The sequence below is a fragment of the Dipodomys merriami genome, unplaced genomic scaffold (genome assembly GCF_024711535.1).
Source record: "Dipodomys merriami isolate MVZ:Mamm:240054 unplaced genomic scaffold, mDipMer1.0.p SCAF_110, whole genome shotgun sequence".
NCBI classification, from domain to species: Eukaryota; Metazoa; Chordata; class Mammalia; order Rodentia; family Heteromyidae; genus Dipodomys; species Dipodomys merriami.
In genome coordinates, this window is record NW_027202383.1 from 2,288,351 (window position 1) to 2,311,363 (window position 23,013).

The 23,013-nt window shown below is 48.9% G+C and overlaps 1 protein-coding gene across 8 annotated transcripts in view; it reads left to right on the forward strand.

The window, feature by feature from the left end:
• Positions 1 to 23,013, forward strand: part of Lpin1 (lipin 1) — a 60,455-nt gene that overhangs the window by 20,886 nt on the left and 16,556 nt on the right. For 3 of the 8 annotated variants that reach the window (XM_070015275.1, XM_070015277.1, XM_070015283.1), the window contains 13 exons: positions 477 to 784; positions 1,389 to 1,490; positions 1,929 to 2,054; positions 3,755 to 3,862; positions 7,098 to 7,227; positions 8,748 to 9,054; positions 9,399 to 9,492; positions 10,167 to 10,357; positions 10,980 to 11,073; positions 12,267 to 12,336; positions 15,907 to 15,999; positions 18,154 to 18,233; positions 22,849 to 22,975. In XM_070015275.1, coding sequence (XP_069871376.1) covers positions 477 to 784; positions 1,389 to 1,490; positions 1,929 to 2,054; positions 3,755 to 3,862; positions 7,098 to 7,227; positions 8,748 to 9,054; positions 9,399 to 9,492; positions 10,167 to 10,357; positions 10,980 to 11,073; positions 12,267 to 12,336; positions 15,907 to 15,999; positions 18,154 to 18,233; positions 22,849 to 22,975 — 1,830 coding nt within the window. The remainder of the gene's footprint in view (positions 1 to 476; positions 785 to 1,388; positions 1,491 to 1,928; positions 2,055 to 3,754; positions 3,863 to 7,097; positions 7,228 to 8,747; positions 9,055 to 9,398; positions 9,493 to 10,166; positions 10,358 to 10,979; positions 11,074 to 12,266; positions 12,337 to 15,906; positions 16,000 to 18,153; positions 18,234 to 22,848; positions 22,976 to 23,013) is intronic. The other 5 variants (XM_070015276.1, XM_070015281.1, XM_070015278.1 and 2 more) reach the window with 5 other exon arrangements.

Genomic DNA, 23,013 nt, shown 5'->3' on the forward strand with positions numbered 1-23,013 from the left:
ATCTGAGGCACACAGACCCAGCACCTGGCCGGCTTCAGGCTCCTCGCCGTTTCCACAGAGATGAAGGGTAACGGTGGGCATTCCACCTTGGCACAAACCATTGTCAAAGCAGGATGAAACCGGTACATCAAATATCACATGGCCTAGTGTCTTAGTTTTTCCTTAGTGATTGTCCCAACCTCTTTCTTTTCTCTTCATTTTTCTTTTCCTTTGCTATTGTAGAGTGCTAGCCCTGGGTGACAAAGCTCAGGACAGCGCCCAGGCCCTGAGTTCAAGCACGCATGCACACACACATACATAGGGAATGGCTCTCCTTGGGGGTCCAGGACTCTAGGTTGTAGTGACAGCGACAGGGCAGTGGCAGCGCTGTGGCCCCCAGTAGTGTTGGGCTCCAGGGGTCCCCGAGGGCCTTGGCGTTGCTGGGTCTCCTGCGCCTCACTTCACGAGGCTCTTGGAAACGCTGCCCTTTGCTTTAGGAGGTGATCCCCATGTACCTGGCCACCTCCCCCATCCTGTCGGAAGGGGTGTCGCGGATGGAGTGCCAGCTGAAAAGGAACTCGGTGGACAGAGTCAGGAGCCTGGACTCCACCACGCCCTCCCAGAGCTTGGCCACCAGTGAGACCCCGTCCAGCTGCTCACTGGTAAAGAAGAGAAGGAAGAGGAGGCGGAAGTCCCAGCTGGACAGCCTGAAAAGAGATGACAGCAGCCACACGTCGGAGGACGAGGACATGTTTCCCATAGAGATGAGCTCCGACGAGGACACGGGGACCCTGGATGGCAGCAGGTGCATGTTGGGGGCCCACAGGGGGTTGGATGAATTACATTCCCCCTCTATTTTTTGCTGGTTCTGGGGTTTGAATTTAGGCCTTCAGACTCATTCTCCTGGCACTCCACTACTTGAGCCACGCCTCCAGCCTTGCTTTTTGCTGGTTATTTGGGAGTCTTGCTGAATTTCTTACCCAGGCTGGCTTTGAACTGTGATCCTCTGGATCTCAGCCTCTCAGGTAGCTAGGATTACAGGCCTGAGTCATCAGTGCCCTGTGATCTTTTCTCAGTAACGTAAAGAATATCCCTCGGCTTTGTTATTGATCATCTAATGTATTTATTTCTGGATGAAAACAGAGATGGATGGGCACAGCATTGGCCTGCCCACCTCCAGCCCTCTCCACTGAGGCTCAGAAGCGGGCCAGCTAGACTTGTTGCACTGACCCTCCCGCCACGGCTGATGGTCCAGAACGTGGCATTTCAGGCAGCATAGAAAGTATACAGACAGTGGCCTGGGCAGGGGTGGAATGGAGTATTGTGTGGTGTGCTTGCACCTGAAGCTAGCAGTTGGTCAGGCACTTTGTAATCAAGAGACGCTTACCCGGTGCCATTTCTTTTGCCAGACAGCACACAGTCTGCACGTGGCCATTCATTTATTCAGCAGCTCCTTCTATACACGCACCCCGCTGGGTCAGCTTTGGGCGGAGCTACCTCTCAAAGCCCTTGTGAGTTGAACTATGCAAGGCAACAGTAAGATACCATAGTGGAAGCCAGGTCTAGTGATGTAGACCTGTAATCCCAGACCCTGGGAAGGGGAGGCAGGAAGAGCACGACTTGGGGGCCAGCCCGGGCAAGTTAGGGAGACCCCATCTCAAAATGAAAGAGAGGACTGGGAGGCAGCTCCATGGTGGGAGGCTTGACCGATGTGTCCAAGGCCCTGACCCTCTCCAGTCCCACCAGAGCGCGTTAGGTTTATAACCCAGCCGGAGTACAAAGGCACGGCGTTTCCATGGGCTTGCCTTTCCCGTCTGCGTACCTGGCCTCTGCTCGGGGGTCGCGCAGCCAACAGAACAGTCAAGAAAAAGAAATCGGAACTTGACTTCAGTAAGATTCTAGCACAAGTCCTTCTTTGGCTTTAACCTTTTCTTATTCTTTTTCTTCAGAACTCTTCATACTGACACGCTGCCATTCCAAGACGATATTCCTAAGAAGAACCTTCCCTGTGTCTCCCCGTACCCCCAGTCAGCGTCGTACCCCAGTTCTGATAGAGAGTGGTCCCCCAACCCCAGGTGAGTTGCTGGTGTGTGTGTGCACCTGTCCTGCTCCACTGAGTTACAAGTCCATTGGAGGAACGGAAAAAAGAGAAATAGGGGTTAAAAAAATAATTAGGACCAGCAAAACTGCAGAAGAGCAAAACCGACGGGACCGCAGAATTCCATCTGAGCTCCCTCGGCCAGGACGGGAGGGAAAGGCTCTGTCCTGGCTACCTGATGCTGAACCCAGCCCAGGACGGGGTGGTGGAGCCTTTCTCAGTCCAGCCCTAGCGCAGGGTTTGAAAGCCAAGGCCGAGCTTCAGGCTGCCTTCCCCGGGCTTGAGCCATGGTGCTGAGTTCAAAAAATAGTAACACTTCTCTGCAGTGTACTTGCCAGGCGCCCCCTGCTGGCCGGTGTGAACTTACAGCGAGGCAGCCGGCGTGTAGATGGCTCCCCAGGCCTGGGCAGGCATCCGTCTGCGTGTGTGCTCACAGGGGTCCCGCCTCTGTTGGAGTGGCACACGAATCCTGGACATTATCATGGCTGGGGCCACCGAAGGCCCACAGCAGTAAAACGTCCTGATCAGCAGGGGAGTAGGAAGTGACTGGGCCCTGGCCAGTCTCATCAGAATACCCTGCTTGCTTCTAGTTTGCTCAGGGTGATCGTCAGAGGGAGACAGCAGCAGTGCAGAGAGTGGGGGAGCTGGGGTTGCGGAGGGTGCAGATGTGTCCCACACCCAGCTCTAGCTGGGGGGGAGGCTGAGCCTGGGCCCAGCGATGGAGTCGCTCTGTGACGGTCAGCCTGCCTCAGAGACTAGCCCTGACCACTAGGACACGGTGCTTGGCTTTATGTGTGACTTCACATGCCCTACTACTTCATTTAAAAAATAAAGAGAAAAAAGGTGAAACTTCATTTCATTCTATGTATCTGAAATATTAAATAAGTAATTCAGGTTCCAGTGATGATTGCTATCGTTCACAGTTCTCATGCCAGGTCTTTAAAATGTACGCTGTGCACATATCTCCACAGGGACAGACACATTTGTAAAGCTCAGCGGGACATAGAACCTGTAACTTGTTATAGGAGACAGTGCCCATTGAATACTGTTCTAGAATCTCCTGATCTTGACCTGGATCTGTCGAGAGAGTCCCCATGGTGAGAAAGCAGAGGGAGAAAACAATGCAGAATATTTAGAAACCATTAATAGGTTGAAGAATCTCCATATTAATCTTAAGAATTTCAAAGGCATGTTTAATACACTTCCCCAAGTATTTTTTTCCCTTTGCTCTGGGAATCCAGAATAACAATGGTGTCAGGTTTTGTAGATGAGAAGCATTGTGAAATGCAATGACCAATTAGGATATGTGGTACATTGTCATGCTCAGAATGATGGATTTTCTTAAAAGAGACAATAGCAGTCCAGACAATCACATCGTTGGAAAATGACTGTAGTTCGATGCAGTACTGATCTATGACCATTAACTCTGGTCTGGTCACGTGGGTGGTGTGGGAAGCAAAATGGGTTTTTCCGTAGTTTCTCTCCTGTTTTTTTTTTTTTTGTGTGTGATACAGAAAGCTCATACTATTGCCTTAGAGATTTCAACAGAGCCCTCTGCCATCAGATGTATGGGTATTTTCATTTTCTCAAAAATGTTATTGACAGGAGCCAAAGACCAGATTAGACATTTCCCGCTGACCTGTGATCTCTTTTTCTTTCTTTCCAATGTGTATCCAGCAGCCCGGTAGATTGCAAAAGGACCCCCCCTCATCTTGTGGTCGCAGCCGAGGGAGTTCTGTCTAGTTCTTGCCCGCCACAGTCCTCCCATTTCCATGCTTCGGAAAGGTAGACAAGTTCGTTTTCAGTAACACAGAATGTGAGCTAACTCCTAGATGATGGACTATTTTACCATTAACCAAATAACTTATAATGATGATTTGAAATGGAATTTTTCATCTAACTCTTACAAATCCATTTTGCCAACTAACCAACTTATGATGAAAATATATAGAATATTATTTCCCTTTTTGTTTCTAATATTTATAGATTATTAGATTAAATAGTCTTTAAGTTTTAAATCTGACTCTCTGGAAACAATGGTCATCATTCTAGCTAATTCTGTAGAGTGCCTTGAACACCAAAAGAATGAGATATTCACCTTGACAATCTTCTCCTTTGTCTGACCAAATAAGTCTCCAAGATATTTTTAGGATGCTGATTTAGTATAAGCCAAGTTACTTATAAATATTTAAGTAGTCTATTAGGCGATCTGAATAATGGATTCAGACCTTTTGCACACCATTTTTGGAACAAAACTGCTGTTGGATCTTAGGAATACAGGTTGGAGTTTTCATTGGATACTTTCATTCCTTTCTGTAGTCCATGCAGCGACCTCCCTCCTGCGGACCTCCATGCTTTGTTTATGGCATAAGCTATTAGCCAAGGAAGCTGTGTGTGACTTACTCATTCTGTTTTCTTGTTTTTGTGGTGGTACTGGGGCTTAAACTCGGGGCCTCAGTCTCTCACTTGGCTTTTTCTGCCAGAAGACTAGCACTTTACCACTTGAGCCACATCTCTACTTGTGGCTTTGTGCTAGTTAATTGGAGGTAAGAGCCTCACAGACTTTCCTGCCCAGGTTGGCTTTGAACTTCTCCCTGTGTTCACCTGTAGTTGGCCTGGCATCCCTCGGGTGCCAGATGCAAAGTGGCCATGTGTGTTTGTGCCTGGGGGCAGGATTGATTTTGGTGGCACACTAAGGAGAGGAGAGTTTCTGGTGTAAGATCTGCACACAGGGCAGCTTCTTCCTGAGTGCCAGCTTATAAACCTGAGTGCTCAGGAGTCTCTCCCTTGTGACTGTCACAAAAGGGCCAGAAAGTTCATGACTCTGGAGCTGGGAGGTGCAGCAGAGAACCGTGCTCAGCACTTTTATTCTGGAGCTGCAGTTGTTGAGCGTGGCCCTGGGACTGACCTGGCTTGTGCTCTGCTTTTGTGCAGCTTTGCTGGAGCCTGGCCAGTCCCATTACACAGCTGCAGTGGCTCTTTTGTGCTGGGAGGGCAGAATCGAGTAGCCAAGTGACCACTGAGGGCCATCTGACCCACACAGCCATTATCTCCGAGCTCTGGCAGAAACGGTGTGCCAACCCTTGAAGCTCTCCCAAAGAGTCTCTGAATTTAGTGGCGGTGGCTGGGACAGATAGAGAGCAAGGTGTGCACTGGCGCTGGGTACAGGGGCAGCGTGGGCAGGGAGGCATTTGAAGGGCCTTGGAGGCGCTGGGGGAGACGTTGAGGGCACAGTGCGTGACTTCCTTTCCCTGCTCCACTGGCATTGAACTTGTGATTGTGGATTGGCACCTAGGAACAGTCCTTCCTGTGGAGGAAAGCATCGTAGAAGAAGAGAGGGAGCCAGGAAGGCCGGGAGACAGGGAGCCCCAGCATCAGGCCTGGGGAGACACGTCAGTGTAGCTTGACCAGAGCCAGGGCCGGTTGAGCCACAAGGGAGCCACGAGGGATCCCCTCAGGTGGGTGCACGTCATGTGCAGCCCTGAGCTCCCGCGTGCCCACAGCAAAGGTCGAGCCTTCGGTTGGGACGTGAACCGTGCCTCAGATGAATGCACCGATGGGAGGTTGCCTGACAGATACAGTCTGTGAGAGGCGTGGGTGAAGATTATGCTCTGTTTCTTGTTTATGGAGAAGCACTGCCCTCTTTCAAGGAGAAAACGTGGGAGATGACAGATAACCGAATGGCATTTTCTCTTCTTTGGAAGTGTTGGGATTTGAACTGTAGGACTTGTGGTTGCTAGCCGGGCACTCTACCCACTGAGCCATGCCCCCAGCCCTTGCTTGCACTGGTTATTTCTGAGGTAGTCTGGGTTCCTGCCTGGGCGCGTAGTTCATCTGCTTATGCATTCCCCAAAGCTAGGATTGTAGGCCTGTGCTCCCTTGTGTTCAGCAGTTGATGAGGGGGTCTTACCAAGTCCCCTCCTTCCCCCGCTCAGGCCAGCTTCACCTTTGATCCTCCCTTTCTCAGCCTCCCAAGTAGCTGGGATTATAAACACAAGCCACCAGTTCCCAGTTTAAATGGTGTTTTCTTTCTGTCTAGATGTTAATTGATTCTTCGGCCAGTTAGTTTGGCTGCACAGCAGTAAGATTTTGTGAAGGTCTCTGGAGCACACGTATAGCAAGCAGAGAGTAAGAAGGTGATGCACCATTTAGAAGCTGGCCTCAAAGCGGCATGATGCCACTGTCCCCACAGAGTTGGGCCTTTGAGAATGGCAGGGTCTCTGAAGGATTCTCAGAATACTCAGAGGCTTATAAGATGTCAGTCTGGGTACCCCTGGCATGCCGGCCAGTGTATGTCTAGTAAAGTTGTTGCTGTTTCCAAAGCTAGTGCAGATTTGTAAGTATTTAAATCATGGGATATAATGTTGCCTGCCAGGACCCTGCGTGGCTGCCCGACAGTTGAGATGCATCTTGTGCCAGTCGAGGGCTCAGCTCAGGGTGAGCCGATTGTGTGTATGCTGGTCCTGGAGCTTGAACTCAGGGCCTGGGTATTGTCCCTTACCTCAAAGCTGACATTCTACCACTTGAACCATATCTCCACTTTCAGCTTTTTGGTGCTATTATAATAGGAATAGGAATAGGAATAGGATAGGAATTTCACAGACTTTTCTTCCTGGGCTGGCAACAAATTATGATCCTCAGATCTCAGGCTCCTGAGTAACTAGATTACAGGCATGTATCTTTCCTCTGTCTGTCTGTCTGCCTGCCTGCCTGTCTGTCTGTCTGTCTGTCTGTCTGTCTGTCTGTCTGTCTGTCTCTTTTCTAGATGCTGCATTTCTTATCTTGTCTCTCCTGAATTTGGCAGTCATTTGTTTTTGGTCACCCACATTTTGGGAACATCTTCCTCCTGGAAGCCAGGTGCATGGACCCCTGGTGGCCAAAGAAGGGATTGCCCAAGGCTGTGCTCCCAAGGGGCTGGCATCTAGGTGTATTTTCTGGGTTATTTGAACCCTGGATTTGGGTCAAAGACAAGGAAAGAGTTTCTTTCCTCACTTACATTGTGAGTTTGTGTTTTCTTAAGTCCCTCAGGGTCCCGACCCTCAACCCCCAAAAGCGACTCAGAATTGGTCAGCAAGTCCACGGACAGACCCATGCAGAAGAACAACCTAGAAATGCTGTGGCTTTGGGGAGAATTGCCACAGGCTGCAAAGGTGAGTCCTTCCTCACGGCTGCCATGCATGATGATCTCCACATTAGCCAGATCCAGCTGTCTGCTGTTACCTGCAGATGAGAGTTCCGTGGGCTTTCTGCCCGTGTTGGTTTTGAACCGTTGTCCTCAGATCTCAGCCTCCTGAGGATCTGGGATTACAGGCCCGAGCCACTGGCACACCTGGCTCGCTCATAAATCAGACTTACTTTTGATCGAGTGAATTGTTTTCCATAACTGGAAATCCCTATAGGTGTGGTCAGTCGTCATCTCTGTGAATGAGTGACCACCATTGGGGGCTAATTCACTGAAGCATAGTGCATAGAGAGGCATGTTGGATCCTGAGTGAGTAGCATAGCTGAGATTTCATGTGTCCACGCAGCTTGCCTGCAGATGGACACAGGCAGGGCGTGGTCAGCTGCGTTGGGGCCAGTCCCTGCAGTTGCCACCACCTTGGCTTGCTGTCCCCACAAGGATGGACAATCAGAGGGGATTTTATAGATTGTCTTCACGTTACCCCAAGGCCTTGAACTCAAGGCCTTGTATTGCTGGGCAGGCACTCTACCACTTGGGCCACAGTCAGCCATTTTTGTGTGGTTTGAGAAAAAGTCTCACTGTATGCTCAGGCTGGGCTAGACTCCTATTTGGACTTGAATGGTAGGTGTTCCCTACTGAGCCCAGCCTTATGTCCCTTCCCCCCTCAGGTGGATAGGACAGCTGTATACCACCATGCCCAGCCATTGGTTGAGAGGGAGTTTCTCAGATTCCCCCTGCCCTTCTCCAGGATTACAGGCTTGAGTCACCCTGGCTGGCTAATGAATTTTTTCTTATTGATGTGACTATACCATGGTGATAGCACTTCCTATTCTACTGAGCCCTTGACGTTGCCTGCACTTGCCGCTATTTGCCTCACTTCTGTCTGGTAGTTGATGTTCTATGTGAAACCTCATTTACTTTGGAATTAGTACTTTGGCTTTGGACTTCTGGGCATGCATGAAAAGCAACAGGTGATCCTTAGGTTGAAAAGTCTCTGCCATGCATTCATTATTCATTGACCACATTTCTTTGGTAACTCTTTCTCTTTGCCTGTGCTTGGACTTTATCCTTGAGATACCACCTCACCCCAGTTAGAATGGCTATAATCAAGAAATCTAATAACAACAGATGCTGGAGGGGATGTGGCCAAAAGGGAACCGTACTGCATTGATGGTGGAAGTGTAAACTTGTTCAACACTTTGGAAAGCAGTATGGAGGTTCCTCAAAAGACTCCACATAGAGCTCCTCCATGACCCAGCAATCCCACTTTTGTACATTTACCCAAATGATCACAAACAAAACCATACTAAAGCTACCAGCACAACTATGTTTATTGCAGCATTATTCACCATAGCTAAGATATGGAATCAACCCAGATGCCTCTCAGTAGATGAATGGATCAAGAAAATGTGGTATATATACACAATGGAATTCTGTGCCTCCACTGGACTTTTTCTCGACTCAGTCTCTCTCTCTTCTTTGGTTTAGTCATCTTCTCCACACAAGATGAAAGAATCCAGCCCCTTGTGCAGCAGGAAAATTTGTGAGAAGACTCACTTTCAGGCCATTCACAGCGAGTCTTCAGATACCTTCAGTGACCAGTCCCCAACCTTAGTGGAAGCGCCACTCGCAGAGCCCAGCAAGCCTCCCATGGAAATGCAGTTTGTGTGTGAAGACGACCTGGAGGCTTTGGGAGCGGCCGCTCCGCCTCTACCTATGGCCGAAGAGCTCAAGTCCCCGGCTGCCAGCTCCATGCAGATGGGGGCCAAGATGGACTCTCCTTCTAGAAAGAAGGGTATGAGGCCCAGGCTTCCTTTCCAGCCCTCTTCCGGGGCAACCTATCCAGGCTCTGTGCATAGCAGAGTTCCTCCCTTCCTCCCCAGGTTCAAAGTCAAGGTTTCCTTCTCCTATGTGTTTGGGGCCAGAAGTGAGTCCAATTTTAGAATGCGTAGCCAGGGTTGTGAAATCCGCAAGCCATGCCTCGTTGCTTGGTGAAGTCACGCTCCATGCAGGGCCACACACACACACCTGCTCCCACTCTGGTTCTTGGGCCAGTTCTGACCACAGTGCCCCGGGTCCTGGAGCTCTGAGTCCGTGAGGTTTCTGGCAGTGCTCTGACTGGATCGTTTACTCTTTCAGATAAACGGAGTAGACATCTAGGCGCCGACGGCGTCTACCTCGACGACCTCACGGACATGGATCCAGAAGTGGCAGCCCTGTATTTCCCCAAAAAGTAAAACTTCTCTCCGTTCTTCCTATTTTCTGTCCTGTGAGGATTAGTCTGCATGAGTCCAGTGTTCCCCGATTGTGAGACAGGACACAAAGGCAGCGTGGGGAATGGGATTGGCATTTGACTTCAGGAAGTCTCAGACACGCCCTTGAATCTGATGTGCCCGTCGGTGTGTGGCCTAGGGCTGCCCAGAGCTCCGGATGGGAGCCCGGGCTTGAGGTTGTGCCCCATGACAAAACCCCAGGCTGGGTCACAGGTCACAGGTCAGTGGCCCACCAGCTGCCTGGGACATTTTCCTCTCTGGAGAGATTCTCGTGTGGTCCTTGGAGACCCCAGCCTGTGCCCCCTGGGATGGGGCTGGGCCAGCGCCCGGATGGGTAAGCGGTTGGAGCACTGCCCTCGTCCGTGGTACGTCCTTCACGGTTTGTTTCACAAGGGATTGCAGAGTTGGAGGAGAAAGCAGGCCACCCATGATTGCGTTCTCTCCTGGGGTGAACTTACTTCACTGCAAACCTGTCCTGACATGAAATCATCTGCTCCTCCAGGGGTGGCAGCCTGGCAGAGGGTCACGTGATGTCACGTGCGGTCTGAGGGTCCTGGTAGCGGATCACGTGACATGGGTGTGGGGCCTCAGGGATGGAAAAGGCCCCACAACAGCTCCTCCTTCCTCCTTCCAGCGGAGACCCCCCGGGGCTGGCCAAGCCTGCCAGCGACTGTGGAGTGCGGTCGGCCAACCAGTCCCCGCAGTCGGTGGGCAGCTCAGGCATTGACAGCGGCATGGAGAGCACCTCGGACGGGCTGAGGGACCTGCCCTCCATCGCCATCTCCCTCTGCGGGGGGCTCAGCGACCACCGGGAGATCACAAAAGGTACTGGCCGGAGCCTAAGGCGTGGCCAAGGAAGGAGGAAGGTGAGGAGGTCAGGGCCGGCCAGGCCCCGAGGATGCAGTGTAGGGCTGCTGTCTGGTGCCCCAGTCCTGTGGCCTCTGGCTTGGTCATTGAGGGGGGATGCTGTCCCCCACCCCTTCCCCCCAGGTGACAGTCTCAGCAGCCCAGCCGCCCACACCGCTCAAGCCTTACTTTGGACAGGACATTGATTTCCATTCACCTCCCTCTCCCTTCCTCACAACCCCTAGGAGTGGGGCGTAGCCACCCCCAGAGGGGGCACTGTCCTCCCCCCCCCCACCTCCCAGGGCTCAAACCCTGGCAGCTAGGGTTTGAGCTGATGGCGCTGATGGCCACTGCTGTGCCTCTGGACGTCCCAGTGCAGGGCATGTGGCCCCAAACGCGGTGCCCTGGGCTTGGTGCCAGCCCCACGTATGCTGCAGGCCCTTCATGGTACCTTTACATGCATCAGCTGCACCTTTACACGCATCAGCTGCACTGTTGGAATGTGTGAACTCTCAGAAAACGTTCAGGTGTGGGTGAAGTTGGCCTGCTTTTAACCACAGTGCCCTTGCTTTTCCCTTCACCCCTCCCATGGCCGTCGCAGACGCATTTCTGGAGCAGGCCGTGTCGTACCAACAGTTTGTGGACAACCCCGCCATCATCGACGACCCCAACCTGGTGGTGAAGATCGGCAATAAGTAAGTGCTGTCGCAGGTTACCCTGCCACTGCTCCATACTGTTCGAATGTACAGACGCAGGTGTTCAACCTCAGAACTATGTCAGATAGTCTCGTTATAAGCTCTTTGCCATTGGCTAATTCTGGGTTCCCTTGTCGCAGATGGCCTGAGGTGTCTGATTGTAATATACAGCTCTACTGAGGTTTTTTTCTTCGTCCTTCCCCTCCCTCCCTCCTTCCCTTTCTCCCTCCTTCCCTCCCCCTCCCCACTTCCCCTCCCCTCTTCCCCTCCCTCTCCCCTCCTCCCTCCTTTCTCCCCCTGTCCCCCCTCCCTCTCCCCTCTCCTCTTCCCATCTTTCCTTTCTCCTCTCTCCTTTCCCTTCTCCCTCTCCCTTCTCTCCCTCCCCCTCCTTTTTCCCTCTCCCCTCCTCTCCCCTCTCCTCCCTCTCCCTTCTCCTTCTTCCCTCTTCCCCTGCCCCTTTCTTTCTTGGCCCATCTTTCTTGGTCCCCTTTTACAGGAGCTTGAACTCAGGGCTTTGAGCTTTTGCTTGGCTTTTTCACTCAAGGCCACAACTTCAGCCACAGCTCTACTTTTTTGGCTTTTTGCTGGTTAATGGGAGATAAGAGTCTATGGACTTTCCTCTCCCAGCTAGCCTTGAGCTGCAGTTCTCTGATCTCAGCCTGCTGCGTAGCTACGATTACAGTGCAGCACGCCTCTGTACTGGCTTTCAGATTGACCACATAAAGTGTGGTGCCTCGTCCGGTGTCCTGTGCTGGGTATGCAGTGAAGCTGCCCCCTTAGAGCTGTCCTTATCTGAGGCCTGCAAGTGTGTGTATCTCGGTGGACCGGTGGCACACTTGCCTCCTGAGTGGAAGTCACGCTGGTGGAGTTGCCCTGTCCTTAAAGCATGGCAGGCAGTGCCACAGGTTGGCTCATGGCCTGGTGCTGGGGCTGCACAGGGGACTTGGCTGCCGTTCAGCTAGCATTGTGTGCAGTTGTCACTGAGTCCCTGCTGCCACCTCACCATGGCTTTTGGGGTTTGATGGTGGAGGGAGCCACACGGACGGAATGGGCAGGGCAAAGAGAAGTAGCAGCAGGGCGGGGCTCTGAGGGTCTCCTGGGGCCTCGGGGCTTTCTGTGAGTCTGTGCGAGACATTAGGAAGGTGTTCAGTGTGGGCTGTGGGCTTCTCACGTCTGTCTCGTTATTCCATCAGGTATTATAATTGGACAACAGCGGCGCCTCTGCTCCTGGCAATGCAAGCCTTCCAGAAACCTTTGCCAAAGGTGAGCGTTAACACGAGAAAGATGGGGGGGGGGGGGCGGCGCGGGGTGCGGGTAACTGGGACAGGGGTGGGGGGGGAGATTTAGCGTTCACTTTAGAAACCCCCAACTAAATTGCTCTGTGCTGACTTGAGCTTCAGGAATACTAATGTGGGGAGTTTTAGATCTGGAACGTCCTGCCCCCTCCCGGGTGCCAGGGCCAAACTCCCCCCTCAAGGCCTTGAGGACCAGGGAGCCTGTTCTCAGCATTGGCTGCATGGATTATGAGTGGCTGTCAGAGCCAAGTGGTGACGAGGAGGGATGGGCGCAGGGAGGCAGGGAGGGCGTTAGGAGACGAAGGTAACGTTGGGTGCAGCTCAACAGGATGCAGCCCTGTGCCTGATTCTGAGCCAAGAGAAGCACATACCCATAATTCCTTTGGCATGGAGGTGTGTGTGTGTGTGTGTGTGTGTGTGTGTGTGTGTGTGTGTGTGTGTGTGTGTGTGTGTGTGTGTGTGTGTGTGTGTGTGTGTGTGCGCGTGCGTGCATGCGCCAGTATTGAGGCTTCCACTCAGGCCTTACACTCTCTCTTGGGTTTTGCTCTCAAATGCTCTACCACTTTGGCCACACCTCCACTTCTGGCTTTTTTGCTGGTTAATTGGCGATAAGCCATTTTCTTGGCTTCTCATTTCCTGGTCACAACTGTATATATCTGCTCAGGCTGGCTTTGAACCCCGATCCTCAGATCTCCCTTCCTGAGTAGCTTGAATTACATGTGTAAGCCACCAGCACCCAGTGGAATTGTAGGTTTTTGTTATAGAGACCCCCATCTTAGATTTGCTTCCTTGGTACACTTAGCCAGGGCTTGGTACCACAGAAACTCTTGCCCAGAGTTCTATCATTTGTGGCTCTTAAAGGTCAAATCTGGCGTTGTTGAGTCTGCACTTGTTCCTTCAAGGCTGTGTCTGTTGTGATGTGGGGATGTTTGTTCTGCTGAGTGGATTTTGTTATGTCCTTGTCAGCTTCTTCCTGGTGTTTGTACCCTGGGATCTGTTTTCATATTATTTCTTAAGTCTTACAAATTAATAAGAAAAAGGAAGGGCAGTTGTAATAGAAATATAGTTTAAAAAGTTTATAGGAAAATGCTCAAATGTAAGCTAGTCCTTTTGACAGGCACTGAACAGATTTAGTTAGTAGTATTTTTTCTTTTCTCTCTTTCCTTTCTTTCCTTCCTTCCTTCCTTCCTTCCCTTCCTTCCTTCCTTCCTTCCTTCCTTCCTTCCTTCCTTCCTTCCTTTCTTTCTTTCTTTCTTTCTTTCTTTCTTTCTTTCTTTCTTTCTTTCTTTCTTTCTTTCTTTCTTTTTCTCTCTCCCTTCCTTCCTGCCTTCCTGCCTTCTTTTTGTAGGGCTTGAACGCATTGCTCCTGAGGTCTTTTTGCTCAAGGCTAGCACTTTGAGCCACAGCCCCACTTTCAGTTTTCTGGTGCTTAATTGGAGATAAAAGTCTCGTGGGCTGGCTTTGAACTATGACACTCAGATCTCAGCCCCCTGAGTAGTAAGATTATACAGGTGTGAACCACTGGAGCCCGGCTGTTTTTTTTTTTTTTTTTCTCATTTTCTTTCTATTTATGGTGTTTCTCTAGTTCAGAAATTATTTTCATATGTAGAATTATCTTTTCTCTTATGGCTGTTGGGTTTTGTGTATACTTAGAATGACCTTGCTTCGCCATTTCTAAAACCTGTGGAAATATTCCCTGTATTTTCTTCAAGTGCTTTGTTTTACTTTAAATCTTTGATCCAACTATAATTCTTTGGAGAGTAATAAGGGGATTTCAGGAACCGAATTCATTTTCCCCAGATGCTTATTGAACCAGGGCACTTTGGGTTGCAGAAAACAATGATTAGACATGACTTAAATACTATGGATTTATTATCTGCTATGACAGGAATCTTAGAGGTTGCTCTGTTGGGGCTTGATGAGTTCTCTGTGATTTTTCTTGGCTTTTCATTTCCGGGTCATAAATGACAGCTTTACATGTTGTCTCCTTACACAACCATATCCAGAGTGGGAAGGAGAGGGCAGATTCCTGACATTTCATTGGCTCGAACTTGATCACTTTTAACCTGGTTGTTGGCCGAACATTGGAGTAGTGCTCTCAGTGGAGTAGCTGTCAGTCAGTAGTGTGGACCAGTTGAGTTTGTCTTGTGGAATTAAACCTTCCACAATATTTTTCAGCCAGATTCTTGGCTTTGTTGCCAAGAAAGAAGGGAGGAGGGCATATGGGCAAGTAACTAGCTTCATAATCATCCCAGTACCATTTATTTTTATTAAATAGTCATTTCCCCCATGGATTACTGGTTACAACTCTTTGTAGTCAATAGCTCCATGACTTTGGATTATTTTTAAGTTTTCTGCTATGTTTACTCATGGACCAGCACTGCATACTCTTAGTTACTATAGCTTTAAAATATTTTTAATACTTGGTAAATCCTGGTTACTATTATCCTTCTGTCTGAGAGCTTTTTTGACTATTTTGTTTTTTCAAATAAACTTTAGAATCAGTGTGTCTAGGTCTAAAATGCTGTTTTTTTAAAAAAAATTGGGTGTAGTTATTCATGAGTTAAGGGAGAAATAAGGAAAATGATTTCTTCTTTTGAAAAAGTTTTAAGAATATTTTTTATTATCTATAGGTAGTGTAAAAAGGACTGTTCATTTAACAAAGCATTTATGCATTATGGTTGAACATTGTATATATGATTTTCATTTTAGGGTGCTCAGATTTTCTTTTGTGTCAGATAAGGATCTTTTCGATGATAAGAGGAAAGTACACTTCAGGCTAATAGTGTGAATTATTTGTCTCCTTGCCTATCTCTTGCTGGGTAGAGTGATCTAAGCCCTTGTTTCATTATTAGATATGAGTCTGCACATGAAAGTTGCATAAACAGAGGAAGGGGAATTAGAAAACATTTTCCTTGGTCCTGGAATTAGCCTCGAGAAGAATTGGTCTTGGGAATTCTTAGAAAGTTATTAATTCACATGTAATGTCCCCCATTTAACTTCCATTTCCTTGGAGTATGAGTTTAATATAAATCCAAGTACATCTTTTAAAGTTTGTTTTGTCAAAATTGGAGAATTCATGTTTCTTAAAATGTCCTGTGCATTTTGTTTTGTTTAAAATGGTTTGATCTTGTTATCATAGTAATCATTTCATGTTTTATTTTTATAATCATCCTATTGAGGGTAACAATATCTTAGCCATTTTAAGTTGGAAATTTCTGGTCTTACTAATCACTAATGATTTTTAATGCTTTCTTTTTTGTTGTTGTCGTGTTATGTTTTATTTGTTGTTTGTTTATTCTTTTAACATCTCCTTAAGTCTTCATGCTTAAGTTACCTTACTGTAATTTTGGACACCATTAGGTTTTGCTTCTCTAAAATTTTTAATTCACAAATAGTATGTTGTGGTTTTTTTTAATTTTCTTTCTTTTGTTCCCCTATTTTTTTCAGTCTTCTTAGCATGTGTTTCTTTCAGTTTGATGCACTCAGTTGATCTTTTTTTGGTTCCATTATTTATGTTACCATCCATTTAAAACAGGCCACCGTGGAATCTATCATGAGGGATAAGATGCCCAAAAAGGGAGGAAGATGGTGGTTTTCCTGGAGGGGCCGAAACACCACAATCAAAGAGGTAAGGGCAGAGTACGGAGTGGGCATTTGTACTTGGAAGGGTTTGGTTTTGTGCAGTGATGTTTGTTTCTAGGTACTTGCATCAGGTCAGCAGAGTTGAAGGGTGCAAAGTCATCAGGGTTCAAAGGTGAGAGAGAGGCCATTAGGCTTTTGGGTCACTGCCTGTAAGTTTGGATACTGATGTAGAGTTGTTCTCCCTCTGTAAGATTTCAGTCTTTTATTTTTGTTGGTGGTGGGGCTTGAACTCGGGGCCTGGATGCTCTCTCTAAGCTTTTGTGCTGGAGGCTGGAGCTCTATCACTTTGAGCTACAGCTCCACTTCCAGTGTCTGGTGGTTAATTGGAGATAAGAGTCTCATGGACTTTCCTGCCCAGATTGCTTTTGAGTGGCAATCCTCAGAGCTCAACCTCGTGAGTAGCTAGGATTATAGGCATGAGCCACCAGTACTAGGCTAGAGCATGAATTTCTCTTTTCTTGGAAGATTCATCTGACCTGCTGTTCTAGGCTCTCTGAGCATTGCCTAGGTACTTTTTCTTCTTAAATTTAGTCACAGTTTATAATATATGCAGTTAGTGGGACTGTTGTCCAGCTTGTTTCTTCTGCTCCAGACCTTAAACTCCTTGAAGGCAGAGATCATGGGTAGCTTTGACCCCTGTGGTCATGCCTGGAACTCACACTGGGCCACATAGAGGGATTTGGCTTTTATTTGTTGAGAGAATGATGGTTGTTTGGGTTAAATAACCACAAGGTTCAATAAATCCATTGAAACCCTAAAATAAACCCCATCAAACTCAGTTTATTTCACTCTTTAAAAGGGACGAGGGCTGTGGTAGAGCCTTACCTAGGTCGAATTGTTCTTTGACATTTTCTCATGGACCATCTGACTTTGTTGATTGTCTCATTATCTCTAGGGTAGCCAACATATATGCTTTTCTTAGGGGACTTAAAGCAAAAAGGGTCTTTAGTTTTCTTACTAAATGGCAGAATGTTCTAGAATTGTAGCTTGAAGTACATTTTGAAGACTTCTTTATTTGTAGAGTATCTGAATTCCCACCAATTTGGTGAGAAAGGAGTATTTATGAAATCAAATATGTCTTTAAAAGCTAGAATATATATTCCAGCTATATGTACATTTTCTGCACTAAAGATGGCTAATGGTGGTACAGGTTATATACCTTGATAAATAGGTTAAAAACAAACCAACTATGTCATATTTATGTGCTCATAAACAACTCAAGAGCACCTGCCAGTATTTGTACTAATGATATGTGAAGACAGTCACCATGTTGTATAGTTTATGTTGTTTGTTTCTTTGTTGCAATGCCCTGGTGGAAATGATGAACCGGTTTTCTGAACAAGGGAAAAGGAGGTTGCCTTGTGTACCCTTTGTCCTTTAATATGTCTTTCTGGTCTATTCCAGCTTAGTCTTGGGTCCTGTGGGTCCTTGGGTCCTCTCCCCCCGCCCCCCCCCATCCCCGGCCTCTTTCCTGCTGTGTGTGGGCTCTGTGTTGCGCGCACAGTCCTTCATTATCACTAGAGCAGTGCTGGGGGGCGGGGGGGGTGGGGCAGAATCTCACCCCCACTTCACAGATGTGAAAGTAAGGGGTGTGCCACTGGAAGACGTTCCCAGCGTCTATAAGAGGCAGGAGGTGGTGTCCAAGGCCCTGGAATTCTCTAAGAAATCCAGGACTTCACTACATCCCAAGAGCAATTTCCTATGAAGAATATGTGGTATTAAAAGGAGCGAAATGCTTCCACATTTTCTCCAAGCAAAATATGGTGTGAAAATATTTTCGAGCATTTCAATCGGCAATTAGAAGAAAATATTTTGAAAGCCCCGAGGACTCCAGGCAGCCCTCGATGAAGCATTTGCAGACGAGACGGCGATGATGGCGTTTGGTTGAGTGCCACCAACACTTAGGGATAACAGACTCATTTCTGTCAAAAACATTTCTCAGCTTAATTGTATGTTTCTGTGCATAGGAGAAGCCAGGAGCTGCAAAGAAAACTTAACACAGAGCCTCCTGTGGCTACTGGGGTAGGGTCCCCTGTGAGGTCCTGCCTGAGCTTTGGGGGAACCTGTGGCAGAATAGAGGCTTTTGTACCAGTCCCTTTGCTTTGCTCCTTCTGTGACCATTGCTTTTCTTCTTCCCCAGGAAAGTAAGTCAGAGCAGTGCCTGCCTGGAAAGAGCCACAGTACTGGAGAGCAGCCAGCCCAGCTCAGCATGGCCCCCAGGTAAGGGGGGTGGTCCTGGCAGCCCAAGATCTCACACGGCGGCTCAGGCCTCGGCCTGCCTCCCAGCAGTGGCATCTTGCTTCCCTCCGTGACCCACTGTGGGTTGTTTTAGATCAGGGTAACCATTCATAAAATGGAGGCAGTTGCTCCCTTAGGTAAATGTGAGCCTTAAATAATGAGCTGACATAACTAGTGTATTTCTCAAGGTTTCTCAAAGTGGTGGCTATCCTGTGCAGATGGCAGTGGTGATAATGCTCTCATAGGACATGGTAACAATAAGTTCCTGCTGAAAAAATTCGCTTTTCTGTACAGGTTCAATGCTTCCTGGAACCTACTTTGCTTGCTTGGTTGCTTCCTTCCTTCCTTCCTTTATTTCCCTCCTACCCTTCTTTCTTCCTTTCCCCCTCCCCTCCTTCCTGCCTTCCTTGCCCTGATTTTGTGCTCGTTCAGCTGGTCCTCTACCACTTGAGCTGCTCCTTCAGTCAGACTTTTTGCTTGTGTTACATTTTTTGCCCGAGCTGACTTTGAATCCTGTGGATCTCGGCTTCCTGAGTGGCTATTGATACTTTTCTCATGGATGCATATTAACTTGGCAGAGCAGAGATGAGTTTTTTTTCTCCTTTCGTTTGTAATGGAAGTAGTTATACAGAGGGTTTTCACCCAACATGTCAGTTTATGAGTATGATGCATCTCCACCCCCCCCCTCAACCCCCCCCATCCCCTCATGTCTCCTGTTACATTGCCACATTAACACTGAATGTTAGGACTGCATTCACCCACTCCTTTCTCTCTCCATTTGCCTGCTCCCACCTTGCTCTCTCAGACAACATATTTCAGCTTCCTGGTATTTATTTTATTAAACTGTAAGTTCTTCAAAGGAGTTACACCGTTGGTGTTTTTAGTTCACACATGTTTGTAACATATGAGGGGGTTTCATTGCGGTATTTGCATAAACACTCCCAGAAGGTTGCTGAGGTCTTGATGCTGGAGTTGTCTTCAGCTTTATCTCTGTGTCAGGGCTTGGTAACTGGGCTGTGAGGAGAGGCATTCCCCATCCCTTACAACAGCAGTGTGGACCCTGACCCTGAATGACCTTCACCAGTAACTTCTATCCTCACAGCCTTCCTGAAAGCCAGGCCTGCATTTCCTTCCCCCTCATCCCCACCCCCTCTGGGATGCTTGTCCTGGGGCTTGAACTCAGGGCTTGGGCACTGTTCCTGATCTATTTTGCTCAAGACTAGCACTCTACCACTTGATCCACAGCTCCACTTCTGGCTTTTTGGTGGTTAATTGGAGATGAGTCTGGTTTCAAGCCTATAATCCTCAGGTCTCAGTCTCTTGAGTAGCCAGGATTACAGGTGGGAGCTACCATATAGATGGGAGCTACTGGCACTTGGCTACCTGTTTTTTTTTTTTTTAAAATTTTATTGTCAAGGTGATGTACAGAGGGGTTACAGTTACATAAGTAAGTTAGAGAGTACGTTTCTTGTCAAACTTGTTACCCCCTCCCTCATTTTTCTCGCACTTTCCCTCCCCCTCAGCATGCCCCTCCTCCCCAAGTTGTACAGGTTATTGGATGAATTTTGTTTAGCCCTGAGTGAGCTCGAAGGGCCCAGGCAAGTGTGTGTTAAGTATTAAGCCTAGGCTGAGGCTGTGCCAGCCCTGGAAGTGATGTATCGAGCTGCCAGGAGGGAAGCCAGTAGATTTTTCAGTCAAGTGGCTGTTTGTTCCTGTCTGGAAAGGCTCCTGGCAACAGAGGGCTTTACAGGCAGAGGTAGTCGGGTGGGCAGGTGTTGCTACCTAAGTCCCAGTAGGGCATCTCCAGCTGTGAACTCGGGGATGAGAGTGACCTCCAGAGTGCACTCACCCCTCGGCCACACTGTAAGTCACATGTTCAGTCCCAGTCTGCAGTTCCAGCCGTCCCAAGGAAGGGTTTTGTGGCCCACAGACTGAAATCTTCCAGTCCTATCCTGCCAAGTGATAGGCTCTGACCTGGGACCATGGTCACATGAGCTCTGTTAAAAGGCATAGAGGGTGACAAACACTGGCAGGGGGCCCAAGTGCTCACCACTGTTCCTCTTGTCAGTTCTGGAAGATTCCAGAAGCATACCGGGCAAGCTGAAAGTAGAGGACATTGAGATGGCTTGTAGTAACTCTTTCCAAGTTGGGCCTCAGCTCGTGGAGTTTTCTGGAGCTGGGTGGATTTTCCCAGTGGCTGAAAGAGTTGTGTCCACCGGTCCCCAAGACGTGTGTGTTTCCTGTTCTGTAGGCATGGGTGGGTCACTTTTCTCAGCTAGTCATTCTGCATTTCTTTATCAGTGAAGAACTGACTTCTGTGCAAGAGGACTGGAATTTTGGGGAAGCACTCAGCTTCTTTTGAGAAATGTGAATCTTTTCATCTATATGGGCGACTTTTAGTCTCCTTATTAGACATATGCAGAAGTAAAAAAAAAAAAGTTGTGTGCGAATGTTTTCTAATTGACAGACTTGATTGACAGAACAGTCCCTAAAGTCCCATAATTGAGCAAACAGCTTGTCACCACACAAATAATTAAAATGCCATTTGAAAAACGTACTGCGCCGTGACAGGCGTTCATGTAGACATTGTGTTGTTCTCAGCTCCTGGTCTGAACACAGTTTCACATGGTGGAGGCCCGTTTGTTTGTAAAGCAGGTGACATTTAACCAGCCTCTGTGGGAGGGGCGTGGGGCCTCCGGATGGGAGGGTGGTGGCGTCTGAGGGCAGCAGACACAAACCACCATGGATGGGGACAGGCCCTTCGCTGAAAGTACCAGTCACCAGCTACACAACTACTGTCATGTCCCATCCTGTGTCCTGTCTCTGTCCTCCCTCAACCCCTTTTCCTCGGGATTGAACTCAGGCCTGGCTCTGTCCCTGATCCTCTTTGTTCTCAAGGCTAGCACTCTGCCACTTGAACCACAGCGCCACTTCTGTCTTTTTCTGAGTAGTTTATTGGAGATAAGAGTCTCACAGACTTTTCTGCCTGGGCTGGTTTTGAACTGTGGTCTTCAGATCTCAGCCTCCTGAGTAGCTAGGATTACAGGAGTGAGCCACTGGCACCCAGCCTGATGACTGGCTTCTTACACTAAAGCCTTAGGGCACCAGGACGAGCCTGCTTCCTGTTTTGCCAATGGCTGACTCAGTGTGGATGGACGGTAGTCAGTGGCTCTGATCTCTTGGTCAGGGCTCCTCCCCCCTACTCCTTTGGTGCCGTGCTGAGGGAGGAAGCGGCTCATGAGACGCACAAAGAACCTGTCTCCATATGCAGCAGAGGGTGCCGTGTGCCGTGTGCCCTCTCACCTCTCCAGCACAGGCAGTGCTTGGGTGTAGAGATGTCCCTTGGGTGGAGGCTTGTGAGGGGCCCGTGGCCATCTTATGACCATGGAAATGAGAGGAAGCTAGAGGTTGAGCGCCCACAGAAGTAACTTGACGATGAGGACCGTGTGTATCCAAATCCAGTGCAAACGGAGGGGAGGGGTTGGGCCACGCCCGCTCTGGGGCCCTCAGCCTTTTCCATCCAGTTGTAGGCTGCTAAGACCTCTCTTTTTTTTTGTGGCACTGGGATTAAACTCGGGGGTCTCCCACTTTCAGGTCTGGCATGATGCCACTGAGCTATGCCTCCAGTCCTCTTACCTTTTTTTAACTCATTATTTTTAAGATCAGGTTCTCACTTTCCCGCCAGGCCTGCGTCTGCACCTCCGTCTGCCTACTTTTATTTATGTTCCTGTTGTCATTGAGATCACAGGCATGAGCATCCTTCCCTCACGCCAGCTTCCCTCTGGAGACAGACTCTCGCAGCCTTTCCTGCCTGGGCTGGCCTCGATCCACAGGCCTCCCCTCTCCACCTCCCACGTAGCATGGGATGATGGGTTGAGAATGGGGACTTGAGAACGTCTCTGTGTGCCTGGCCTCAGCCTCAGTCCTCCAATTCTCACTCCCCCAAACACCTTTAGGATATAGGTGTGAGCCACTGAGGCCTTTTTGAAGATAGTGGTCCTGAGAGGCAGAGCTAGTATCACTGGGCTGAAGATGATGTCATTGCAGGCTTTTACTCGAGGGCACAATGAATTGCTTATCAGCTTCCTAAAGCAGACCTTCTACTTAAAGCACAAGGAGCCTGTGGGTTCCAGGCCTGCAAAGATGGCCTCCTCTTGGTGGGTGGCCTGCCAGGGGTTCAGGTAGGGTGACTGGCACCTGTGTAGAAGTCCTAGAAGTGCCCTAATAATTTGGAATTTGGAGAGCTAATGAGCTTGGCTTCTGAGGACTTGGCCCTCAGCCACTGAAGAAATTGAAGCGAAGCAGTAGAGTCATGCCAGTTAGCAGCTGCCTAGGCTAGAAGCCTTGACTGCTTCTCAGGAAAAGAGGTCTGTTGGTTAAAAGAGTGATGAGAGCTAGTAAGTGGAGAGGCAGCGATGCATGAATGGGCTGCAGCACAGGCTCACTGATAAATCTAAAACCATATGGTCAATGACCACCCGAGAGGCGGTTCTCGGGAGAGACCCGCTTGGCTGAGTCATTGATTCAGAGCTAATGCATTTTTAATGGCTACCCAGATGCATCTTGTAGTGGGCGGTGACATCACTGTGTGTTCTAGGATAAAGCACGAGTCATCCTCCAGTGACGAGGAGCACGCAGCTGCCAAGCCATCAAGCACCGGCCACCTCCCTCTTCTGGCAAATGTCAGCTACAAGAAGACGTTGCGGCTCACTTCCGAGCAGCTGGTGAGGCCCCTGGTCCCCGCGCACGTGCAGGCTCTACC